Below are 20,450 nucleotides of genomic sequence, written 5' to 3'. Positions count from 1 at the left end.
AATGGTGATTCAATACCCTGGCAGAACAAAGCGAAGGCAGGCCTTTCATGTGTGGGGACATGAATAACACATATGTCCCAGAGGTGGGCAAGCTCGAAATTTAGCACACTTCTCTCACGTGACCTTTTCTATAGAGGCCAAGTGCTATCCCAGCTAACCCTTATGGGCTGTCCTGGAGGGCAGAAATTCAATAAAGTGTCCACGGACCAAGCAGGGCTAGAAGCCCACAGGCTAGCCCCTTTTCCTACCCACATCTGCCTTAACCCTGAGGGTGGTAGGTTTTCAAAACTTTCTCTCCCCCCCCCCCTTCAAAGTTAGGGACCATGTCCAGGAGACTAGTTTCCATGGTGACAGTGAAGTTGTATCTGCGGCCTTTATCAAAACAATGTGGAGATGTGTGTGGGTATACAATAGTATCAGAGAAATGTCAGCTACTCCAGGCAGAAGAGGAAGCTACACATCTGTGCCAGGCTGCTGTTGGCTGTCCTGGGACTTGTTATCAGAGAGCATTGATAAAGACAGTGTTCTATGCCAACTTCCCCAAATCCCTGGGATAACATCACTGACAAACAGCAGAGGGAAAGCTTCACCGTTAACCCAGAGCTTCAAGCATAGACTGTTCAGTTGTCTCTGCCCCAGTCCAAAATTACTGATTAGAAAGCCCAACTGAGCTGTCCAGTGATCCAGAATCCGGGCCAATAGCTACATGGCATGGCAGCAGAGGGCAACCGGAAACCTTGGGTTGGACCCAAGCAAAGGGTAGCAGCCATCTCTTCATTTATTACTAAGCAAACTATTTGTTTTAAAAAGCACATCGAATGCCGATCCACCTGGGCCCACACTCCTGACATTTAGAGTTAAAGCAGTATATAGGCGGGGATTAATTCTCCTTCATAAATATGAAATAATAAATTAAGGATGGAAGTGCACTGAAAGGCCGCTTTAGAGGCTAATCTTTTAAAGGGCGGCGATGCTTCGCTGAGCCAGGCTGCCTGTTAAAACTGTAAATCAAGGGCCACCAGCTAGGAGATCTCCCTTGTCTAGGCCTTTTGGGCTCCTCTGCGCCTGTGAGAAGGTGGGGGGGGGGGGGGGGGGGGGAGCTTGGGCATGCAGGGGCTCTGCTCATGAGTGTGGGGGAGGGGACCAGTTCTCCCTCACCGGGCCTGGCCCTGGAGACCATTCACCTGTCTTCACTTGTCCCACACATGCGGACCCTCTCGCTGTTCATCCAACTATGAACGTTTCCATACAGAGGAGTTGCTGAAAGCATGTCTTCTTCTTGGACAGCAGTTTGGCTTCAAGCGGCTAGTCTATTAAAAAAAAGAAAGAAAGAAAGCGGGGAGGTCTCAATGAGGTTAAGTAAAGGAGAGCACTGAGGAAGCAGAGCAGGCTTCTTTTAAGGCAATTCATACGAAGGGCTCACCTGACCGACCGTGATGGAGGGGGTCAGATTCAAGCCTGCAGGGAGGCCATCCCAGTCACAGCTCTGGGCCTGCCCACCCTTTCACTTTAGGAAGAAGCCATATTTGAGGTTGTGAGATCACTGGCACACCACACACTTGGGGTGGGAGAAGGAGTAACAGGGAGGTGCTGGTGGCAGGCTTGGGACTCAGATCCGACACACTGTTAGGACAGAATTTCCAAGCTGTCCTGTGCACGACCCCAAAGATGGAGGGTTTCAGAGAGAGTCCAATGGGCTGGTGAACCCCTCCATTGGAGCCCTGGATTAGATTAAGCACCTAACAGGGGTGCTTTTGCCTGGGAGCTGCAGGGGGAGGCGGGCTGAGTAATTCAATGACGCCGGCTCGCTGGGGACAAGAAATCATTAGCGCATAAGTCTTTGCAGCCAGGGCTGGTGCTGATGGGCTCTCGAGCCGCTGGCACACAGGGAACAGGCAAAAGCCACCCATTTTCCATCTCGTGGGGGGGGGGGCTGTTGGGAGGGGCGTGCAAAAGCAGTCCAGCCCACCTCCCCCACTTACCTTCTCAGCCCACCGCCCCCACCCACCCCACATTCTAGTTTGCTGCATGAGTGAAGGGTCAGGACAAGCTGCATTTTATTAACAGGATTATCACGGCGCGTGATTTATCCTCGTGCAGGATTTTAATTGCTCTTTGGAGGTTGAGCCGTTTCCTTTGACTGCGCTTCAGCCCATATCCTGCTGTTAAATGCTGGGTTAATAAGTAGGGGAGCCTTTAATGCCTGGGACCGATGGCCCTCGGCAATTCCCTGCTCACAAACACATCTCAGCTCCCCTTGTCCAGGACAGGCCACGGCATTTTTCCACGGGACCCAGAGCTGAGTATGAAATAATTGGTGTGCAGATAGATCATCAGGGGAACTTTTCTTTCTCCTCCCTCCCGCACCCACCCACACAGTTTCCGAAAGCCCAAATGTTCCCTTAAGTCGACACATTTCCTTTGTTAGCAGGAGAAAAATATGCAAATGCTTGCTTTTACACTTTAGCACACGGAGCAGCAGACTGCCAGGTCGGTTGGGTGGAGGCACCCCGTCCAGGCACTCTTCTGCCAGGGGCTGGGGTGGGGGTGGGGAAGGCTTGGGAGGACTGAATCCAAAAGCCCAGCTATGCTCCTTTCTTTGTCCTAACTAGGTCTTTTGTCCACCAGCAACCCCCACCAGCCCCCAACCATAGAACAACACGCACCAACACACCACGCACAGTCAGAGCTCAACAATGAAGCTGGAAGGGGAGGAAAAGGGACTGAAGAGGCTGCAATCTGTGAAGGCATCATGGGAATGGACTTTGTCCAAGCAGTTTCCCGGGGAAGGGTCTCTTTCTTCAGACGGGAACTCCAAATGGCCTAGCCATCATGCACGGAGGAACAGACTGGGGTATCTATCCGGGGAGGGGGGGAGGGAGGGAGAAGGTTGTGTGGGGACTGTTCACTGTTTGCCAGCTTTCAAATATACAAAACAAGCAGCGCTGGAAAGACCCAAGACCTGGTCCATGGAGTGTCTTTTCCCCAAGCATCCTCTCCCCACCCCCTACCCCGCTGCCTACTCTCACAACAAAGGGAAGACCCTGGAGGTGGCCTGGTCAAGTAGAGCACCTTTGCTTGGTGCAGGTGTCTCCGATAGCAGGGAGCACACCATGCCCTCATGGAGTACTGATGAAGTGCAGAAATCCCACTGAGGACAGGAGGACGCCACAAGCTATCCCCCAGGAAAAAGGGCGTGGAAGAACCTGCCTAAGAAAACTCAAATCTCCGTGTTGCTGGTTCCTCAGCGTTGAAACCTACGTACCTCCCTGAGTGGCCCACCTGGGGAGCAAGGTGGGGGGGGGGGTTGTTAGGGGTGAGGGTGGGAACGAAAGTGCCCCAGGGCCCCTCAAGGAGGACAGGAATCAGCTCTGGGAATGAATGACCTCTTGCCAACAAAAGCCCAGTAGCACCTTCAGTCCTTTGCTCTTCCAGAAAAGGCCACCTGGACTGTGAGGAACCTGGGATAGCCTGGCCAGATGAAAATTTCAGCCTTTCTCTGGGGTTGGTCCTTCAGGCTTTTCAGTATTATTGTCACAGATAAGACAACATAAGCCCCCACAATGAAGTGCCGAATACCCGGGATCAGACTGAGAGTGAAGGCCTGGAGGGCATTCTAGTCCTCTCTGTGTGGTTGTGGGGGTAGGCGTGCTGAACCACTGTGGACTATACACACACGTGTGCATGAGTGATTGTGCACAAGTGATTGTGCACACTCGTGTCCGCACACTTGCCATCCTTAGCTGCCCCGTGAACTTTTTGTGAACTGTTTTAGGAGAGAAGTGAAGGTCTGTTGAACAAACAGCGGCGCCACTGCCAGCCATAATTTCATTGCAACAAGCCAAGGACTTTTAACTCTTCAGGTGCTGGGCCAAAGAGGAAGGAGAATAGAAAGGGCCAATGACTGTGGGGCCTGCCTGGCAGGAGGCCCTTCTCTAAGGTGACAAAAAGGGCAGCCCAAAAACCCCCAGCAGAAGCACACTCAGCAGAAACACCTTGCTTCCACTCAACAATCTGGGGGCAGGGAGTACTATCACCCAAACTCGTGGGTGAAAAGCCAGAGACCAGAAGGCAGAAGAGGGCAACACTCACCCCGTCCAGTTTCTAGAAAGTGCTAGTAAAAGACTTGGGGTTCTTGCTCTACCTGTAAGGCAAAGTGCTTCAGAATGGACCTTGCTGACCCTTGGCTGCGGGATATGGTACAAGGAATATGGAATACCTCTAGGCACTTGGCCGCTATACATAAGGAAGAGTCTTCCCCCCCCCCCTCTTCTTTCACATGTAGGCTATGCCTCTAGAAGCGCCAAGATGTGTGAAATCACTCATGAAAAAGCACTTTACAAGTACCAGCCTGTTCTGAGGGCAAGTTGCTAGCTTTACCCTGGCTCTGGGTTTTAACCCTTTGTGTGAGTCGTGGAGAGAAAACCAAGGATGAGAAAGGACATGCAAAGAGAAGATAGTTCTGGAAAGCCAGGCAGAGATGGCTGCCTGATTCCTAAAGAGCATGTTGACTGCTAACTGCAGTACCTGCCTGCTGGAACACATGGTCTGTGGCTGCGGCTCTTGGTACTGTGTTAAACTGGAAGGCCGAGAGTGCTGGAGGCATCCAGATAGACTTGGAGCAATCATTTGTTCCAAAGCCAAAGGTTACAGCTAGAGTACCCATTGCTTGGCCTGGGCACAGGGTAGAAGGGCCTGATTGGCAGAAGAGGGTCAGAGGGCCCAAGACTGGGTTGCTGTCCCTCCAACCCTGGCATCCCCGAGAAGGAGCACTGATCGTCTCCTGTTATGAAAAGACATGAGGTGACCCCAAGGAGTACCTATTAACACCATTTCGCTGATCTCTGCCAAGACAGCACAGTAGATCCAGGAAAAGAACACACTTTTTCCCTTTAAAAAAAAAAAAAGTACAAGGAGCTTACTGTCTTGGCTAGCTTGAAACTCAAGAGATTTATCTGTCTCTGCTTGGATTAAAGTCATAGACCACCACGCCCAACTTCCTTATTTCTGCTTCTGGGTATCTAAGATTTACCCCTGCAGGCAACAGGGAGCAGGCCAAGGAAAGGGTAGAGTGGTGAGGGGAGAGGCTACACTAAGCTCTTCTTGACCTCTGTTCTCCCCACTAGCACTGCACTGACAGACCATTTTCCACTGCCATCGAGCCATCTGCACCCACAATAGGAAAAGTATCCCACACACCCTTCCAAGCAGGGGCTAGAAAGAGATGAAACTACTTTCCTCAAACGCTGGCAGCCCCTTCTTTGGAGCTTGGCTAAGCCTTTTCCCTGGGTCCTTCGAGCCCCCACCCCATAGGCAGTTGTGTGGGCAGCAGCTGGGAGGACTGGACAAGTCTGGAATAGCTTCTAGCCTAGGTGGGACATACGTAGCACCGTCCCAGTCTGTGTGTTGGGTGGGGTCTTCTTGAGGAAAGAAGTCTGTCCTTCCAACACGGCAGTTCTCTTAAGGTCACCACAGTCTCCTGGCTCCGGCTCTCACCCTCACCCACCCTGTGTCTCTGGGCAGGTGGCCGAATCTCTGCAACCTTGGTCCCCTTCTGTAAATATTTGGCACCGTGTTTTCCAGAGGCTTCATTTGCACTATGGACTTGAGTTTTGCCTGGCAATAGCTGGAGCTGGTCATGTTTAACCCCATCAAACAGCATCTGACTCCATTAAACACACTGTTTATATATTAAGCCCCAGAATGGCTACCCGAGTCTTCTATCTATCATGGGTGGGTAGGGGTGGGAGGACCGCTGAGGCAGGGGTACAGAGGGACCAGGCCAGGAGGCAGGACTGAGGGGGGCGGGGACACGACTGGTGTGGATTTCAGCGGAAGCCTAAAGCTAGCATCAGCCCTTCCTGGGGTTGCTCCAAACCCAGACTGAGTCACAGCAGCACCACACTCTGGGTGTCAAGAAAGGGAGGGGGAGGACGTTCCTATTTTAGAATGTTGGGGGGAGGGCCTGTGTGGGGGTGGGAAATGAAAAGAAAATGCTTTCCCGGATGTGCAATGCAGGGCGGGTCCTCCTGGGCTGCTTTCCCAGATATCATATAGCTGATGAGTTAGGGGGACCCTCAAATTGTTCCCAGGTCCTGAGAGCCATGTAGCATCTGAGGTGTGGGGTTGGACACTCCAAGCCACAACCACTGGCTCTGTGGGTGTCACCACCCACAACCCCAAATTTTACATTAGTAACGTTAGTAACTAAGTCAGGGAGCTGTAGGAGGTGGGGGAGGGGACAACACTCATTCGGACTTGATCTTTCCAGCATATAGAATCTCCTCAGCTTCTTTCTGGAGCTCCCGGATCACCTCAGAGAGCCACCAGGGCAGGGAATCAACTTGGCCCTTGGTGGCAGCGAAGGGAAAGAGGAGGAGGGGCGCCCCCTTTTCCACGCCTCAGCATAGCATGAAGTGATGGGGTCTGCCCACTCTAGCTGCTCAGCGCTCATGGGGCCCCTTCTGCCCCCTCCTCACAGTTCCTTGCCAAGGTCCTAGTAGGAAGAGGTAGCAGTACTGGCCAAAAATTCCCTCAGGCCTTCCAGAAACAGTATCAATTCTCCTTTGGGCAGCCACCATCCCCAAAGACCCTAGTTAACCCCTGGGACCCTGTGTTTCCTGAGAACTTCCAGGGTCCCTCTGCTGGAGCCTTCACACTGCTCCTTTGGTCCTCGCCATCAAATGGCAGGCAGAAAATAAACTTTTAAGTGGGTTCAGGCAAAATCTGAGGCCTCATGGGACATGCTCCCAAATCCCATGGTAGAGTCAGGCCCGCAAACCCTTCTTCCCACTTTCACTGCGAGCTCCCTTCAATCAGACTAGAGGGCTGCTCATTGGACCCTCCCCTAGGAAGATGAGAGCCAAGTATAGTCCATGGTGAAATGGGACAGGTGTGGAGCCCTGGGTAGGGCTGATCTGAGAGTCCACCAAAAGTGGGTGGCTGGGCATGTTTCCTCTACCCCAGCGGGCAGGATCAGATTTACCAGGGCTCCCAAATCAAGACCAGGGATGGATACTGCCACTTCCCCTCCTCCCTGCCTTTTTGTTCCTTTTAGTCAGTAAACTATGTGCGCATCCAAGGCGCAGGCAGGGTGAATTTGCAAGCAGGAGTTCCTTTAAAAAAAAAAAAAAAAGGAGGTGGCCCCAGCACCCAAAACCTAGGAAGAAAGCCAGGACTCCTTACACACACCTCCATACTTGGCCAAGCCCAACAGAGTTCCATCCCTAACTGAGGAACCCGCATAACCTGGAGAGGGATCCCAAATAAACGCCCCACATCAAGGCTGCAGTAGGACACATGTATCCATTAAAGCCTTGTATAAATGAAACACATTTAATATCATCCCTGCTACAGAAAGTAACAAGTTATACAAAAGGCTATCATCTCTAGGAAGCACAAAGGAACTTTTTAAGGAATTAAGATATGGAAAATGAAGCCGGGTGTGGTGGCGCACACCTTTAATCCCAACACTCAGGAGGCAGAGGCAGGCGGATCACTGTGAGTTCGAGGCCAGCCTGGTCTACAAAGTGAGTCTAGGACAGCCAAGGCTATACATAGAAACCCTGTCTTGAACCTTGCCCCCCCCCCAAAAAAAAGGATGTGGAAAATGCAAGGGTCCTGAAATCTGCATGCAGGCTTCTTGCTGACTGTGCAGAGCCTTGAAGTCCTGGGAAGGCTGGGGGTGAGGGCCCGGAGAGGGACAGTCACTTTCTTTGCAAGGAACAATAGGAATTCCATGTCTGCTACTCAGTCTGAGGGGAACTTAAAGCACCCCCAAAACAAAGCCATATAGATGGGGGACCCACAGATTTTTGTGGCTGTTCATAGCTTAATTACTCTTCCTTGATCCATGGGACTAGACACGACACTGCCAAGGTTAAAATGCCCCGACAGTGCTGAGCAGATGTGAGCGAGCTGGCAGACGCGCAAATGAGGCCTGCCTTGGAGCATGATAACAAGTGACTAATACATTGCATATCGTTGAAAGAAAATTATTTTTCTCTAATTTGCATTTGCTTGGGGGGGGGGGGAAGCCAACCAAGTCCCTCCTCACAGGCATGAGTCTAATCCTGGAAATACAGCCCGGCTGCTTTAAGAGAGCTGGAAGGAAGGAAAGACTGCCAGTGTTTTGGCGTTGCAGCCTTGTTTATCTTTCCGCCTTTCCTCCAAGGCGAAACTCGTTTTGCAAGCAACATTCCTACAGAAAATGGCACACGTCATAAAAAGAGACCAATTTATAGAACTGGCACCGAAGTTCATGTATCACTCCAGAAGCATCTCCCAGCTCCCCAAGGGGGATGTGTAGAAGTCCACAGTACAACTCAGAATGTTTACCTGGGGGGGGGGGGTGTGGAGGCTCTCCCGACTCAGACATCCTGTAGCTTGTCCACACAAGGGCCAAAGTCACACAGAAGACCAGATTGTAGAATCAAATCATCCTGAAAATATCCTCTATATATCCTGGGGACAGTCAGGACTTTGGAGGCTTCTTCCCACCTCGGGATTCCTGGGGGCTAAGGGTGCCGCTTTTACTCTCAAGGCCACCCAGGAGACAGAACCAAGTTCTTGGCCATGCCTGTGCATTTCCAGGACTGGAGGGGTTATGGTCATGGCCAACTGTCTTCCTCCTTTCCACCCTGGTGCCCACAGAGCAGAGCTGCTGCCAGCAGGCCTTTTGTGGCTGTAGCTGAAGGCTACAGTGTGTTCTGACAAGGGAAGGTTCTAAAGACCTGTGGGTCAACGTCAACCTGCACCCCTTCCCCTGAAAATGCATACTCCTTTGGATCCTGAACCCACACACTCGCATTTCCATCCCGAGGAACAGTGCCCAGAACACAGACCGCCTGTCTCTAACTTGTCTGAATAGAGCCAGTGCAGAGGAGGGAGACAGCCTTCAGAACCTCTGGGATCCACAGACCGCCTTCAGTTAACAACTCACCCTTCCCAACAAGCTTACTTGGGGCTGCTGGTTGTTTTCCCCTGAATCGTGCAAACTCTGTTAAAAGCAGGTCCATGGATCTTGGCCAAACCCTCTAGACAGTGACACTCTGGGCCCCCTGGGCCTTCTCCTGACACCTCTGCCTGACAAGTTCCCTTAACCACAACATAGAAACCATTCCACACCCTTACCCCACCCTTGGGAAGTCCTTAAGGTATGTGCTGGGGATTTGACGGGTAGCGGGATGGGGCCAAGCTCTCTCATCAGAAAGCGCCAGCCACAAAGTGGTGGCCACCTCTGCAGCTACTCTGCGGGGCCTGCATAGTGCGGCTTTGTGTGAGTGCTGAGGAGGCGCAGTGCTGCTCGCGCGCCAACAGCTGTCACATTATTTGCACTCGCTGTAAACAGCCTTCAAATTCCCCCCTTACCACATAGTTAAAGCCAGACTAACAATCCACAGTAGAGATCAAACCAACAACAGCAGCATTGTGTCTGCCTTTGCCTTCGCACCAAGCCCAGCAGCTGGCAGGTTTTCTCCGGAACAAGGGACCCTGGCTACCCCCCACCCCACCCCTCCAGGCTCTAGCCAAGGCCAGCCAAGGAAGCGTGCGTTTCTCGGTGCAGTTTTGTTAAGCCCAAGAGCACCGCCATTTCGCAGCGATTTCACTGTGGTTTTTCAGCCCTCTCTCAGAGTTTGCACCTCAGAGGTGGAAAAAGATGGATGCTTACACTCCTAGGACACTGGACCAAGTGACTAGGCTGGGACTGCGACAGAAAGGCCTGCAGCTCTTGGGGCTGTCACAGAGGCTGGCCATGTCCGCGCTCTGTGCAGGGCCACAGAGGTCTGCCTCTGGTCTTTCAGAAATTGCCCAAAGCATTGAATACTTACTAGTCGCCCCACTGATCAAACTGTCTCCTTTATGATTTTTGGTTAAGTTGAACATTTCCATAATCGTCATTATTAGCGCAAATTACACGCCTAATCGGTCCTTAAATAGATTTTAATTAAATAATCATACAAGGCTCATTTTATGACTTAAGAAAGGCATTACTTTTCGTTAGAAACTTTCCACCAGGATATGGAGTAACAACAGACAAATACTTGTTCTTTGAAGATCACCAATAACCAAGGTGCAGAGTAGCCAGGAGTAGACCCTGTTTCCTTTCCAAATGGAAGCTGGGCGCAGACCCATTTCTACATGGCCAACTGTGCTCTTAGGAAGGGAGGGGAGCTCTCTTTCTCTTCAGTACTACTTTGGGCTCCTTTTTGGCCAGTAGAAATAAACTGCCTCTCCATCTGGGGAGATCTCTCTAGCTAGTGGGTTTGTAGACCACTCTGCCCCACCCCCACCCATTTCCCACCCCAGTCACTGTGGAAAGCGGGCAGTCTGGGCTTGTTAAATGCTGTGTAAAATGCTGTTAATAAAATAATAAACACAAAGGAGGGAGGCTGCTGGGTCCATGGGTGTTTGGACTGGAAATGCCTTGGCACTTGTCATGTGTTTATGGGAGGGCAGACAACTCCAAGGATTTACATAGTTTGAACATTTTTGTACTTCATTTATCCTTTCCTAAATGACGTAGGTCTTGAGCTATTTCAAGGTTTGCATTTGTACAGAACTGTGAAATGCCTAGGAGTTTCTCCAATTAAACCAAGTTTTTAAAGCAGACTCAAGAAGCTAGAGCAGACTCTTGCCTGGCCCCGCCCTCAGCCTCTCTGGCAGGAGAAAACAAACAGACCTCAACAACAATCCTGGGTTCTCAAGCTCCCCACCTCTGCCCCCTCCTGAAGGGCCCCCAGGGCAAAGGTTACAGAGCTTTCAGATTCCAGGCAGCTGGGCTCCACACTGAAGCTACCACCATCTCGGTTAGGAGCGGCCCGTCCACACACTACCTCTAAAATCGTGAGCTAAAAACGGGGCAAAACTGCTGGCCTGGTAAAAACCTACTGCACACAGAACAACGTCAGCAAAGGCTGCAAGGCATTCTTTAGAGGGACCGGGGATTCGTGCCTACAGAAGCTCTTTCAGCACAAAGGCTTTTAGGGAAGGAAGGGGAGGGGGAGGGGAGGGCTCCTGTTTCAGGGTAGGCATCCCCTGAGAGTCAAGAACCAAGTGTAGCTTCAATCAAAAGCTGACTTCCCCTCTGGGAGTCGAAGAGGAAACCTGATCACAGTAGCTTACTACCGGCCTGGATCCATACAGGTCTGGTTTTCTTCTCCTCATGCTAGTAATTTAAAATAAAAAATACGTATCGATATAAAAGAAGCAATCTCAGGCTGACTTTATTGCAAACCACGTAACACCCAGACTTAATCCCTACCAAAGCACAGCACCTCGGCAGGCAGCAGGCCATTCATTTCTTTACCTCTTCCAACGAGGTCTTCTCCAGCAGCTCCAGTCCCCTCCCCTCAAATAACGCCTGGAAAATTCACCAAACAGCACCTAGATACCAGTTCTGGAATCAATTCCTAACCATATAATGATCCCACTTAGAGGGGGGAAAATCCGCATCGTTGCATATGGAACCCCTTAAAGGCGGAAGGCAGAGAACTCTAACAAAGGAAAAGAAGAGCCCACATAGGTTTACCTGGAAGGCTGTGTGTCCCTGGAGGAAGCAGCTGACCCAGCATCCTTGGTCCCTGGGACACTGGCCTAGCAGGTCTTAGGGGCAATAGAGAACTGAGGAGCAACTTACAGGGACATGAGCAGTCAGTCAAAACAATTGTTAGCCCTCTGGACCTACTATGTGCCAAGCATAGTCTTTGATCCTAAAGGTAGATAATTGTTCCCAGTCATACAAATGAAGAACCTTACGGAGGCTCAGAGACCATAAATAACTTGCCCCGGAAGGTCACACAGCTAGTAAAATTGGGCCATGGTCAAACTCAGTCCTGGAGTTGCGGAGAGGAGCCAATTATTGGTCTAATTGTGTCATACGAAATCGCCATTTTCACACACCGTCTTCACCTCAAGTTAAGTTTGGAAGGGCTTCTTAGGCTCGGTGTATCAAATACAAAGTAAAGAGCCAGCGCGGGAGCCTTATGTAACTCGTCCAGAATGAGCCCAGAGCCCAGCTCCCCTTAAACATTACAGCAATCTTTAAGGCCAGAAGGCTTTCACAATTTCCCCCCTAGATACTACAAACCTCTCCCATTGAGATGCTGCGGTTGGGGGCCAAGGCTCCCAACAAAGCGCCACATTCCCTTCTGGTGCTGGGCCGCGGCAAGCACCAGTAGGTGTCCCAGCCTCTCCTTTCTCAGGCAAAGTGCAGACTGCTGGTCCTATGGCTGGGATTGCCACCCTAGCCTTGCCACAGAATGCAATCGATTATCTAGATAGAGCAAAAGGTCTTTGGAAGGGGTTCCTACATCCGTCTGCCTCTAAGGCTCCAAGAGAAAACCCTAGGGACTAGAGTGGAGTGGGAGAGAAAATACCAGCCAAGTGACTTGGCAGAGAACAGATCCTATTGGGCACCTTAATGTCCCTAACCAAAAGCCAACCACTTTTCTTTTCCCAACCTTTCCTCCCAGGATATGGTCAACATCCTCTGCCCCACTTCCTCTTAATTTCTAGACCTACTCCAGGCTTCCAGTTGCTTTAGGAACTTTGGCACCAAAGGCTTAATCTTCTTCACCCTTGCTTAGTGAGGACTGGCTCAGGCACCAGACATCTGGTCACCTCTGCCAGCTTCTGTGGCTCCACTCAACAAGGACCTCTAAAATAGACCCGGCAGAGATGCTAGAAGGGAGAGAGGGTCCAGGTAGAGAGAAGAACAGAGCGCTCCCTCTGTTCACCCTCGAGTGCCAGGCGGCCAGCCCAGCTGACCTGGCTCCCAGCCAGCACTCCGCAAGTGGCTTTCTTTCTCTTTTTAAAACTTTCCAGCATTGGCTAGCCAGTTTCCAGCTCCTGCCTGCCCCAGCTCGGAACTGGCCTAGCATGCCAGGACTTCTAAAGGTGATCCCCAGACCCTGGCACTAGGTAGGCCTGCAGCTCCTACTCCACTCTACTCCAATCTACCCAACCCAAATCCCCCCCACCTCCAACGCCAGCCACCTGGAGTCTTCGGCTTCCCGAGCGAGTGCCATCCAGCTGAGCCTGTGACCTTAGCTTCCGTTGTCAGACGAGCACAGTCTCATCGGTGGCGACCCACTGGGCCTTGCCAAGGTGGAGGGCGTGCCTAGCCTTTACCACACTCCCGCCCACCACAAGGTCTCCTGCTCTGGAGAGGGGGAGGGGAAGGAGCAGGGCGGGGGAGGGAGGACTGCCCTTTTTTTCCCCTCCCCTTTCTCTCCAGATTTTGGTATCTCTGGCACCATAGCAAAAGCCCGACACCGCCAGGACAATAGAAATGGGAGGTGGGGAGTGCCGGAAATGGTGCAGGAAGACCCCCCTATAACCCTATAAACAACCTCCCCTATCCCATATAGTTACTGTTAGCATTAAAAGACCCAGGGCCTTTACTGCAATTGTACCTTTTTATAACTTTTCCCCTAAACTCCGCTCCCTCCCCACATTTTGAAATCACCAGGCAGAGATAGCCGGGAAAGTAGTAAACTGCCCCCCAAGCTCTGATAGCCTTGTACCTGCTCTGCCCCGGGCAACCTAACCTGACTCACCTCCCTCCCCAAATAGCTCCCCTGGTTTGCACCTAGACAATAAATTTAGTTTAATTTAGCTTCCGGTCTTTAATTTTAGCAGGTCTCCTTTTTGCATGCAAATCAATATGGCAATTACCATCTAAAAGCTCGCCCAGCCCCGGGTCAATGTAAATTGATCATTGTCCGCCTTCCACAAAATAACACCGGGAGTCTGTGGTGCATAATGAGATTATACTGGAAACTGTCTTTTAGATCACAAATTATATTTTATGCTGTCAGGATCTTCTCTGACTGGACTTCTCCATTTGTCTACTCACGGGGAGCCTAGCCTGTGCCTGCTGACTAGTGATACTTGGTCTCTGGGAAAAACAAAAACAAAAACAACCCAAAAACCAAAAACTTAAGTAGATCCTTACCCTAAGAGTCTGGATTGAGGACACACAGAATTGAGCTTTGGCTCAGAATAGGAACCTTCAGCAATACCCCATATGAGCACCATTAACTACTACCCCACAAAATGTGAGGTGCCCCTTCCTGTGGGACATGTTGGGAGCAAGTTTGGGACGCCGTTGGGGGAGTGACTGGCGAATATCTTGGGCCAAGTGCCCAAGATGAACCAGGATGGACAACTATGGAGGTGAACAGAGGAGGTCATAGCTACAGCTCTTTTGGATTTTCCCAGATCCACAGCCTAGGGCTCAGCACGGAGGCCAACTCTGGAAAAAGATGGAATCGCATTGACCAAGTCTCTCCGATGGTGGCCAGCCAAAGCCTTCCTAAGTCTACGGGAGAGGCCCCCACCAGACTGGATCCAGGCCGTCCCAAGAGACTCCTGAGCAAAAACATTGCATTTACACTTTTCAGTGACTCCCAGGACACCAGGACCTAACAAAAGGGCCTTCTTAGCTCAGGGCAGTGGGGGCCCAGTCTTGAGGTTGACTCGTGTGATTCTCCAACCCTGCCAGGATAGATGTCTGGAAGCGGAGTCCTCAAGGAAACTAGGCTGGCATTGTTAAGGGCCACTGGTTGCTCCTGAGGACTAAGGGTTGAGGCAGCACTTGGGGCCTTTTAGGAGGCTGCCGGCCTTCCTCCTAAGCACAGCCCTACTCCGCCCAGCCTCGGCTTCACCCAAGTGTGATCTCCCCAATAAAAACTAGAATTCCTCACTGGGCTTAGACAAAGAGGGACCGAGGCAAATAGGTGCCCAGAGCAAACTAAACCTTAGCAGGAGCCTGCCTGCCTGGGGTCACTGAGGCGCCTGCTACTGCACCCTGCACAGGCCGTCCCAGAGGAAAGGGTAAATATACACTAAAGCATACCAAAATGAAAGCGTCCCGCTCTCTCCTTTATTTCTCCCAGAGGGCATACCTTTGTCCATTCCCTTGCACAGTCCAAGCCCTGTGCCACCTTCATCAACAAGACTTTACCAGGCGCACATCTTTCTCCCTGCCACAAAGCTGAGAGCTACTATCCTTTCCAGCCTACTACCCACTACCAGCCACCCAAGGTCAATAACTCCCAGCCTCTTCAAAAATCCCTGCTACCTAGCCAGTAGGGCAAGAATCAACTAGAAGTAATCCTAAACAAGGGGCCATCCACCTGTTTGGGAAGCTCCTTTGCCAATTCCTACTGCCCAAACACATTGTTTCCCTGAGAATGTGTCAATGTAGCTGCCCGGTTTTACTTTCAACAGCCGAGCTTAGTGAAAAGTCAACCTCAAGGCAAAGGGGGTCTTAGTAACTAGGCCTCCGTGTCTCAGTACAGTATGTATGTGCATGCATGCTTTGTGTTTTTCCAAGTGACCTGCTTCACATCTTTAAATGGATTTTTTGTCTTTGCAACACATAGAAAATTTGCCCCAGTTTTCAGCTTCACAGGGTCTATAGTTTTTCTTTTTAGAATATCACTGCACATTTCTGCATTTGCATACCCATGTTTTCATTCCTTTTGGCCAGTTCTTTATCGCTTGTGTATAGGGACCAAGGTGTCATGATTCCCCCCAGCACATGTCATCAGGGGTACATCTTAATCTGAGCATCCCTTTTTACTGCTTAGATTCTTTGGCTTTCCCTATAATGCAGTTTATTTCCTGGCCAGACCAGCATAGCTTCACAGTTTAAGTGTAAACAGAGGAACCTCAGACCACACATTTTTTAAGGGGGAGGGAAGAAAAGTTAATTATCTATAGGGGGACCCACCCATCCATGTCCAGCTCTAAAAAGAACTAAACTAACTTGTGAGTTGTATTGCATTTTAGACCAGTTACACAAATAAGAGTTTTAAGCATCCACACCATCTCTGATTTGGATTGTCTCCCTGCATATGTCTGATGAAAACTATTCACAAGTTCATGGTTAAGCGCTTGTTTATGAACAACTCAAGGAATGCTGTGTTCTCCCACCAATGCCTACACACTATACTTATTACCTGGCATCTAAGGCTCAATCAAGGCCTTTAATCTGCACCAGTCTGGGTCAGAGCCTTTGCTCAACTACCTTCTCTCCCTTTGAGTTCCCCCAAAGTTAACACACTCTGCTCTCAAACTCAGATCCGTAAGAGAGAGTGCCCATTTTGTGTTCACAGCTCTCTCCAAAGAGAAGTAAGTACTGGGCCAACCGAGGACTCTGTTTAGCAGTTGCATTTGATTTGTGAAAGAATTGGCGGATACACAGAGAAGAGAAGGAAAACACTAGTAGGTCTAGACTCCAGGCCTCCACCCCTGAGGACCACTCGACCTCCAGCCACTTCTAGACTCGTTGTCCCTCTTCCCCCCATTAAACACTTTACCGCACGTAAAGGGTTAAGAGACAGCGCCCCCCCCCCCACCCCCGCCGCAACCTGCCTTCCACCCGGCTTGCTGGGCCCGCAGGCTAGCTTTAGCTTGCTCGCTCGCCGCTCTCGGGAGTCTGCTGCCATCTCCACTGCCCGCCCCCCCCCCCCGCGCCCCGTCCTTCAGCCGGGAGGGAGTCTGCATGCCTGTCTAGACCGATCTATCAACCGCACACCAACAACACCCGCGAGAGCGCGGAGACCCTGCTCAGGTCCCCCTGGCCCGCACGGTTCACAGCGGACGGAGTCCAGTGAGCGTGACGGCGCCTGCGGGGCAGGGGGTGAGGGTCCAATAAGAATCTGGCCTCCCCGAGCGCCCTGCTAGTCTTCCCCAGACCCTACCCTTTGCGCTCGCATCAGCCCAGCTACCCGGGCACTGTCACAGCTCTCCGAGCTGGGCAGTCCTATTTTTATCTTGTCTAATCCCAAACTGGGCGGGGAGCACAGGCGTCGTGCTTAGAGAACAAGAGATAGGCGAGGGAGGCGGGGAGGAGCAGCCAGGCAGCAAAGCGAGCTAGAGCGAGTTAAAAGACACAGTGGAGGCGAGCAGGAAGAAAGAGCGGGCTGTGCGGACCTCGCGGCGCCACACGCAACACGCCGCCCTGCGAAGTTATACTGACCTGCCCGCTGTCCCTCACTGACCACCCCTCCCCACTTCCCAGCGGCACTCTCCGCAGCCCGGACCGCGCGCGGGGGCTCGGGCTGTGTGGGAGGCGGAGGCCAGGCCGGCCCTGCAAAGGGCTGGAGAGAATCGCTAATGAGCTGTGCGGCCCATTGATCCAGAGAACACTTCCTAATTAACTCTCAGTCACCTACTGGTGACAGCGCCTCAAAGGACAGCGCTGGGGCCAATCGAGCCCCAGTTCAGACCTCCCCGCCCAGCGCCTGGTGACCGAACCCGCGTGATCCCCTAACCACCGCAGGCAATTCGTGTACGTGGTAGTGTACACCGCACACTGAAGGCCAGCTTCAGATTAAACCTGGACGGCATATTAATCAACCCTCCGCGTAGGTTTATGCGAGACGATCCAACCCCCAATAAACACGAGCCCGACACTGCAACACAGACCAGGTAACAAGTCGGGGATGGAGTGTAAAGGGTCGAGAAGTGAGTATTCCCCAAGTGTCCACATACTGGCGGCGTCTCTGAGGTCGACAATTAAAATGCCTTCCACACAAGCAATTCTGGTGGCAAAACCGAATCCAGCACCTGGTACAGGTCCATCTCTCCCGATGGTGTCCGTTTCCAATGCCAAAGGAAGTGTCAGATGGCTAGAAATACCCACGTCTGTCTGTTCACCACCCACCACCTTCTGGGGTGGGCTATTTCCTCAAATTTTTTTAACTCCCGTTCCATTTTTAAGGATTTCTTTTTCCGTCCAAGGGAATAACCTGAAAACCAAATAGCAATACTCCTCTCCTAGCCTTCTCGCAATAAGGGTGCACTGGGAGGGGGGTTACACTATTAAGGCCCTAGACTGTCTAGTCTAGACGCAACTAGGCAGTATCTGAAGCACTCTGGTTTCTTTTTAAGGTTTGTTTTTAAATAAACATAACCCTCCCCCCAGTTCCTTCTTCGCTTTTCCATTCCCCCAACCCCCACCCTTTAGACGCGCGCGGGCACTCACAGCGTCTAGCTGGAGGTCGCAGACTTTCTGGAAAAAGATTCATTAACAGCAAATAAGCCTCGCTCCGCATCGGCCTACAAGCGGACAGGCTCAGGCGTCTTCAGGACGTGGGTACGCGTTCCCGTGAGCAACCGAGCAGCCAGAAGTCCGCCGGGACTACACGTGCCACGAGCCGCCCTACTCCGTACAGGGCGCTCCTAGGCTCTCTTCGTAAACAGCAGGCGCTCTTCGCCACCGCCCTGAGCCCCCGGGTTTGTGATGGCTCTGCAGTACAGCCTCTCGCCTGCTCCAAGTGCTGGCCCTGTGCCGCCTGGCCCTCCCCGCCGCCTCAGCCGAGGATCGCGCCCGGTGCGCAAGTTCCTCTTCGTCTAGAGCCTACGCGTCGCCCGCCCTCTAAGTGAGACCAACTTCCCCCGGCCGCAGACTTTCACACGCCCATCACGGCTTCCCACCAGGCTCCCCACTGCCCAGCGGAGGGCTGCAAGGCTCCGCTCAGTCTCCCACTCTGCCCCAAACACAAGCGATCTACACCCGCTCCCAGAGGCACTAACTTAAAACCAACCCTAGGACGTCTCTCCGAAGGGTGGAGATGGGAGGGGGTCAAAATTAGAATCTTAAAAGAACATTTACAAAACAAAGCATCTGACCTGGCGGGCCGGTAGACCAGCTCAGTCCGAATCTCTGGCTCTCCACGGTTTCCTAGTAGTTCTCTCCCCCCCCCCCCCTTAATCCACGTGATTCACGGTTTGGGGCAAGCCAAGAAAAAACCCGGGACTCCCCTCCGGAGTTGCCCGACGAAGGCAGGTCGAGCTCGGCTCAGTCCAAGACACCCGCCACACACACTAGCGCACGCACAAGCCGTCGTTCCACTCGGAGGCACCACCGGCCCCTGAAGAGGCCAGACGAAGCGGCGACGGCTGGGGGTTTTTTACAGTTCTTTTCCGAGTCGAAAAAGAAAGCAGACGGGAACCCGCCGCCCTCCCCTTCCTGCTAGCGAGGTAACGCCGAGACGAGCTTCCCAGCTTCTAGCTCAGTACTCCCCCCCCACCCCCCGCGCCTGACTCCCGACGCTCGGCGACGACCGCGCTCCCGCGCAGACACACAGAGGCTGCAAACTTCCACTCGCTGAACTCCCGGTCCTCCCAGCCCCTCGGGAGGCGGCAGGTCCCCCGTCGAGTCCCTCCCTCCCTCCTTGGTGCCCACGCGGGGGCCGCTTAGGTTGGCTGCATTTTTAATAACTTGCAGCTCTGAGGTAAAAACGAAAGCGAACAAGGTAGCTTAAACCTCCCTACTGGGGTCTACTGGAGTCGGAGGAGAAACCCTCTGAGGGTGAGAGTCCCGACGGGGGGGGGGGGTTCGGCTGCAGTCCCCGGCGCGCCAGCCTGCCCGGCGGCCCCCAGGGAAAGGTGTTCCGGGCACTGACCTGAAATCCCCAGTCGGGAAGTAGGCAGGGAGCCTACGATCCGGCGCTTTGAAGTTTTCCCCGGAGCGGAGTCCAGGCGGCGAGGAAGATCCGGGGGCGGCTGGCTTGGTGGGTGGACGGGTGCGGGGTCGGGAGAGGGCGGCTGCGTTAAGGAACGGAAGAGCCGGGCCGGGGAAGCGCAGCGAGCAGCAAAGTTTGCCTTCCCCGGTTGCCCGCAGCCCGCTCAGGGCGCCGCGCTCACTCGCCTCTGTCTCCGTCTGCAGCTAGCCTGCTGCCCTCGGGGTCGGCCCCGTGGAGGGGTGGGCTCTGGGCCGCGTGGGGGTGGGGCGGGGCGGGGCGGGCTGCGAGCCTCCGGGCAGGTGGCGACGGCCCCGCGCGATCTTCTCCTCCCGCAGCTGGACTGGGCTCCGTCGGCTTTAGCAGCTCCCGCGCCGCCACAGCCGCCCGCGCTCGGGCAAGAGCCCCAGCGCCATGTTGACGGTTAGCCGCGAGCGCCCGCTCGGGCTGGGTGTGTGTGAGTGTGTGTGTGAGCGAGTGTGTTGGCCAAGTCGTCCCTGCGCGGCGACAGCGCGGCTCGGGCTCTCCGCCCGGCGGCTCGCGTGGTCCCCCTCCGCCACCGCCGCCCGCCTTGCTCCCGCTCTCGATCGTGGTCTGGGTTCCGGAGCGTCTTCCCCTCGGCCGAAGAGCTCGGCCGCCGTTCAGCCCGGAGCGCGGCTCTGCCTCACCTTGCCGCTGGGAGCCCGGGCTCCGTCTGCTGCCGCACGCCGCGATCCCAACGCGTCCCCCCTCCCAGGTTCCCTCCTCTTCCTCCTCCCCCTCCCTCCGCCCGCCCTCCCTCCCTCCCTCCCAACAGCCGCCTCCCCTCCCCCCTCAGGCGCAGCGCTCGGGCGACAGCCGCCCGCCCGCCGCCGCCTCCAGCTCTCGCAAGTTTGAGCTCCCCAGTCTCCGCTCACCCTCCGCTGCGGCGCCTCCGCGGTAGGGTTTCGGGAGGGGGTGATTCCCCAGGAAAGGTTCGCCCGACTTTCCCTG

At 53.3% G+C, this 20,450-nt stretch overlaps 1 protein-coding gene across 1 annotated transcript in view; it reads right to left on the bottom strand.

The window, feature by feature from the left end:
* The window catches only part of Bcor (BCL6 corepressor), a 43,750-nt gene extending 23,559 nt beyond the window's left edge, over positions 1-20,191 (bottom strand). The window contains exons 1-2 of the mRNA XM_051142273.1: positions 19,422-20,191; positions 1,185-1,310 (exon numbers count right to left, since the gene is read on the bottom strand). Coding sequence (XP_050998230.1) covers positions 1,185-1,270 — 86 coding nt within the window. The 5' untranslated portion in view covers positions 1,271-1,310; positions 19,422-20,191. The remainder of the gene's footprint in view (positions 1-1,184; positions 1,311-19,421) is intronic.
* Positions 20,192-20,450: the final 259 nt, after the last annotated feature.

The sequence above is a fragment of the Acomys russatus genome, chromosome X (genome assembly GCF_903995435.1).
Source record: "Acomys russatus chromosome X, mAcoRus1.1, whole genome shotgun sequence".
Lineage (NCBI taxonomy): Eukaryota > Metazoa > Chordata > Mammalia > Rodentia > Muridae > Acomys > Acomys russatus.
The sequence above is the reverse complement of the archived record's forward strand: the minus strand, read 5'-3'. Positions and strand labels throughout refer to the sequence as shown.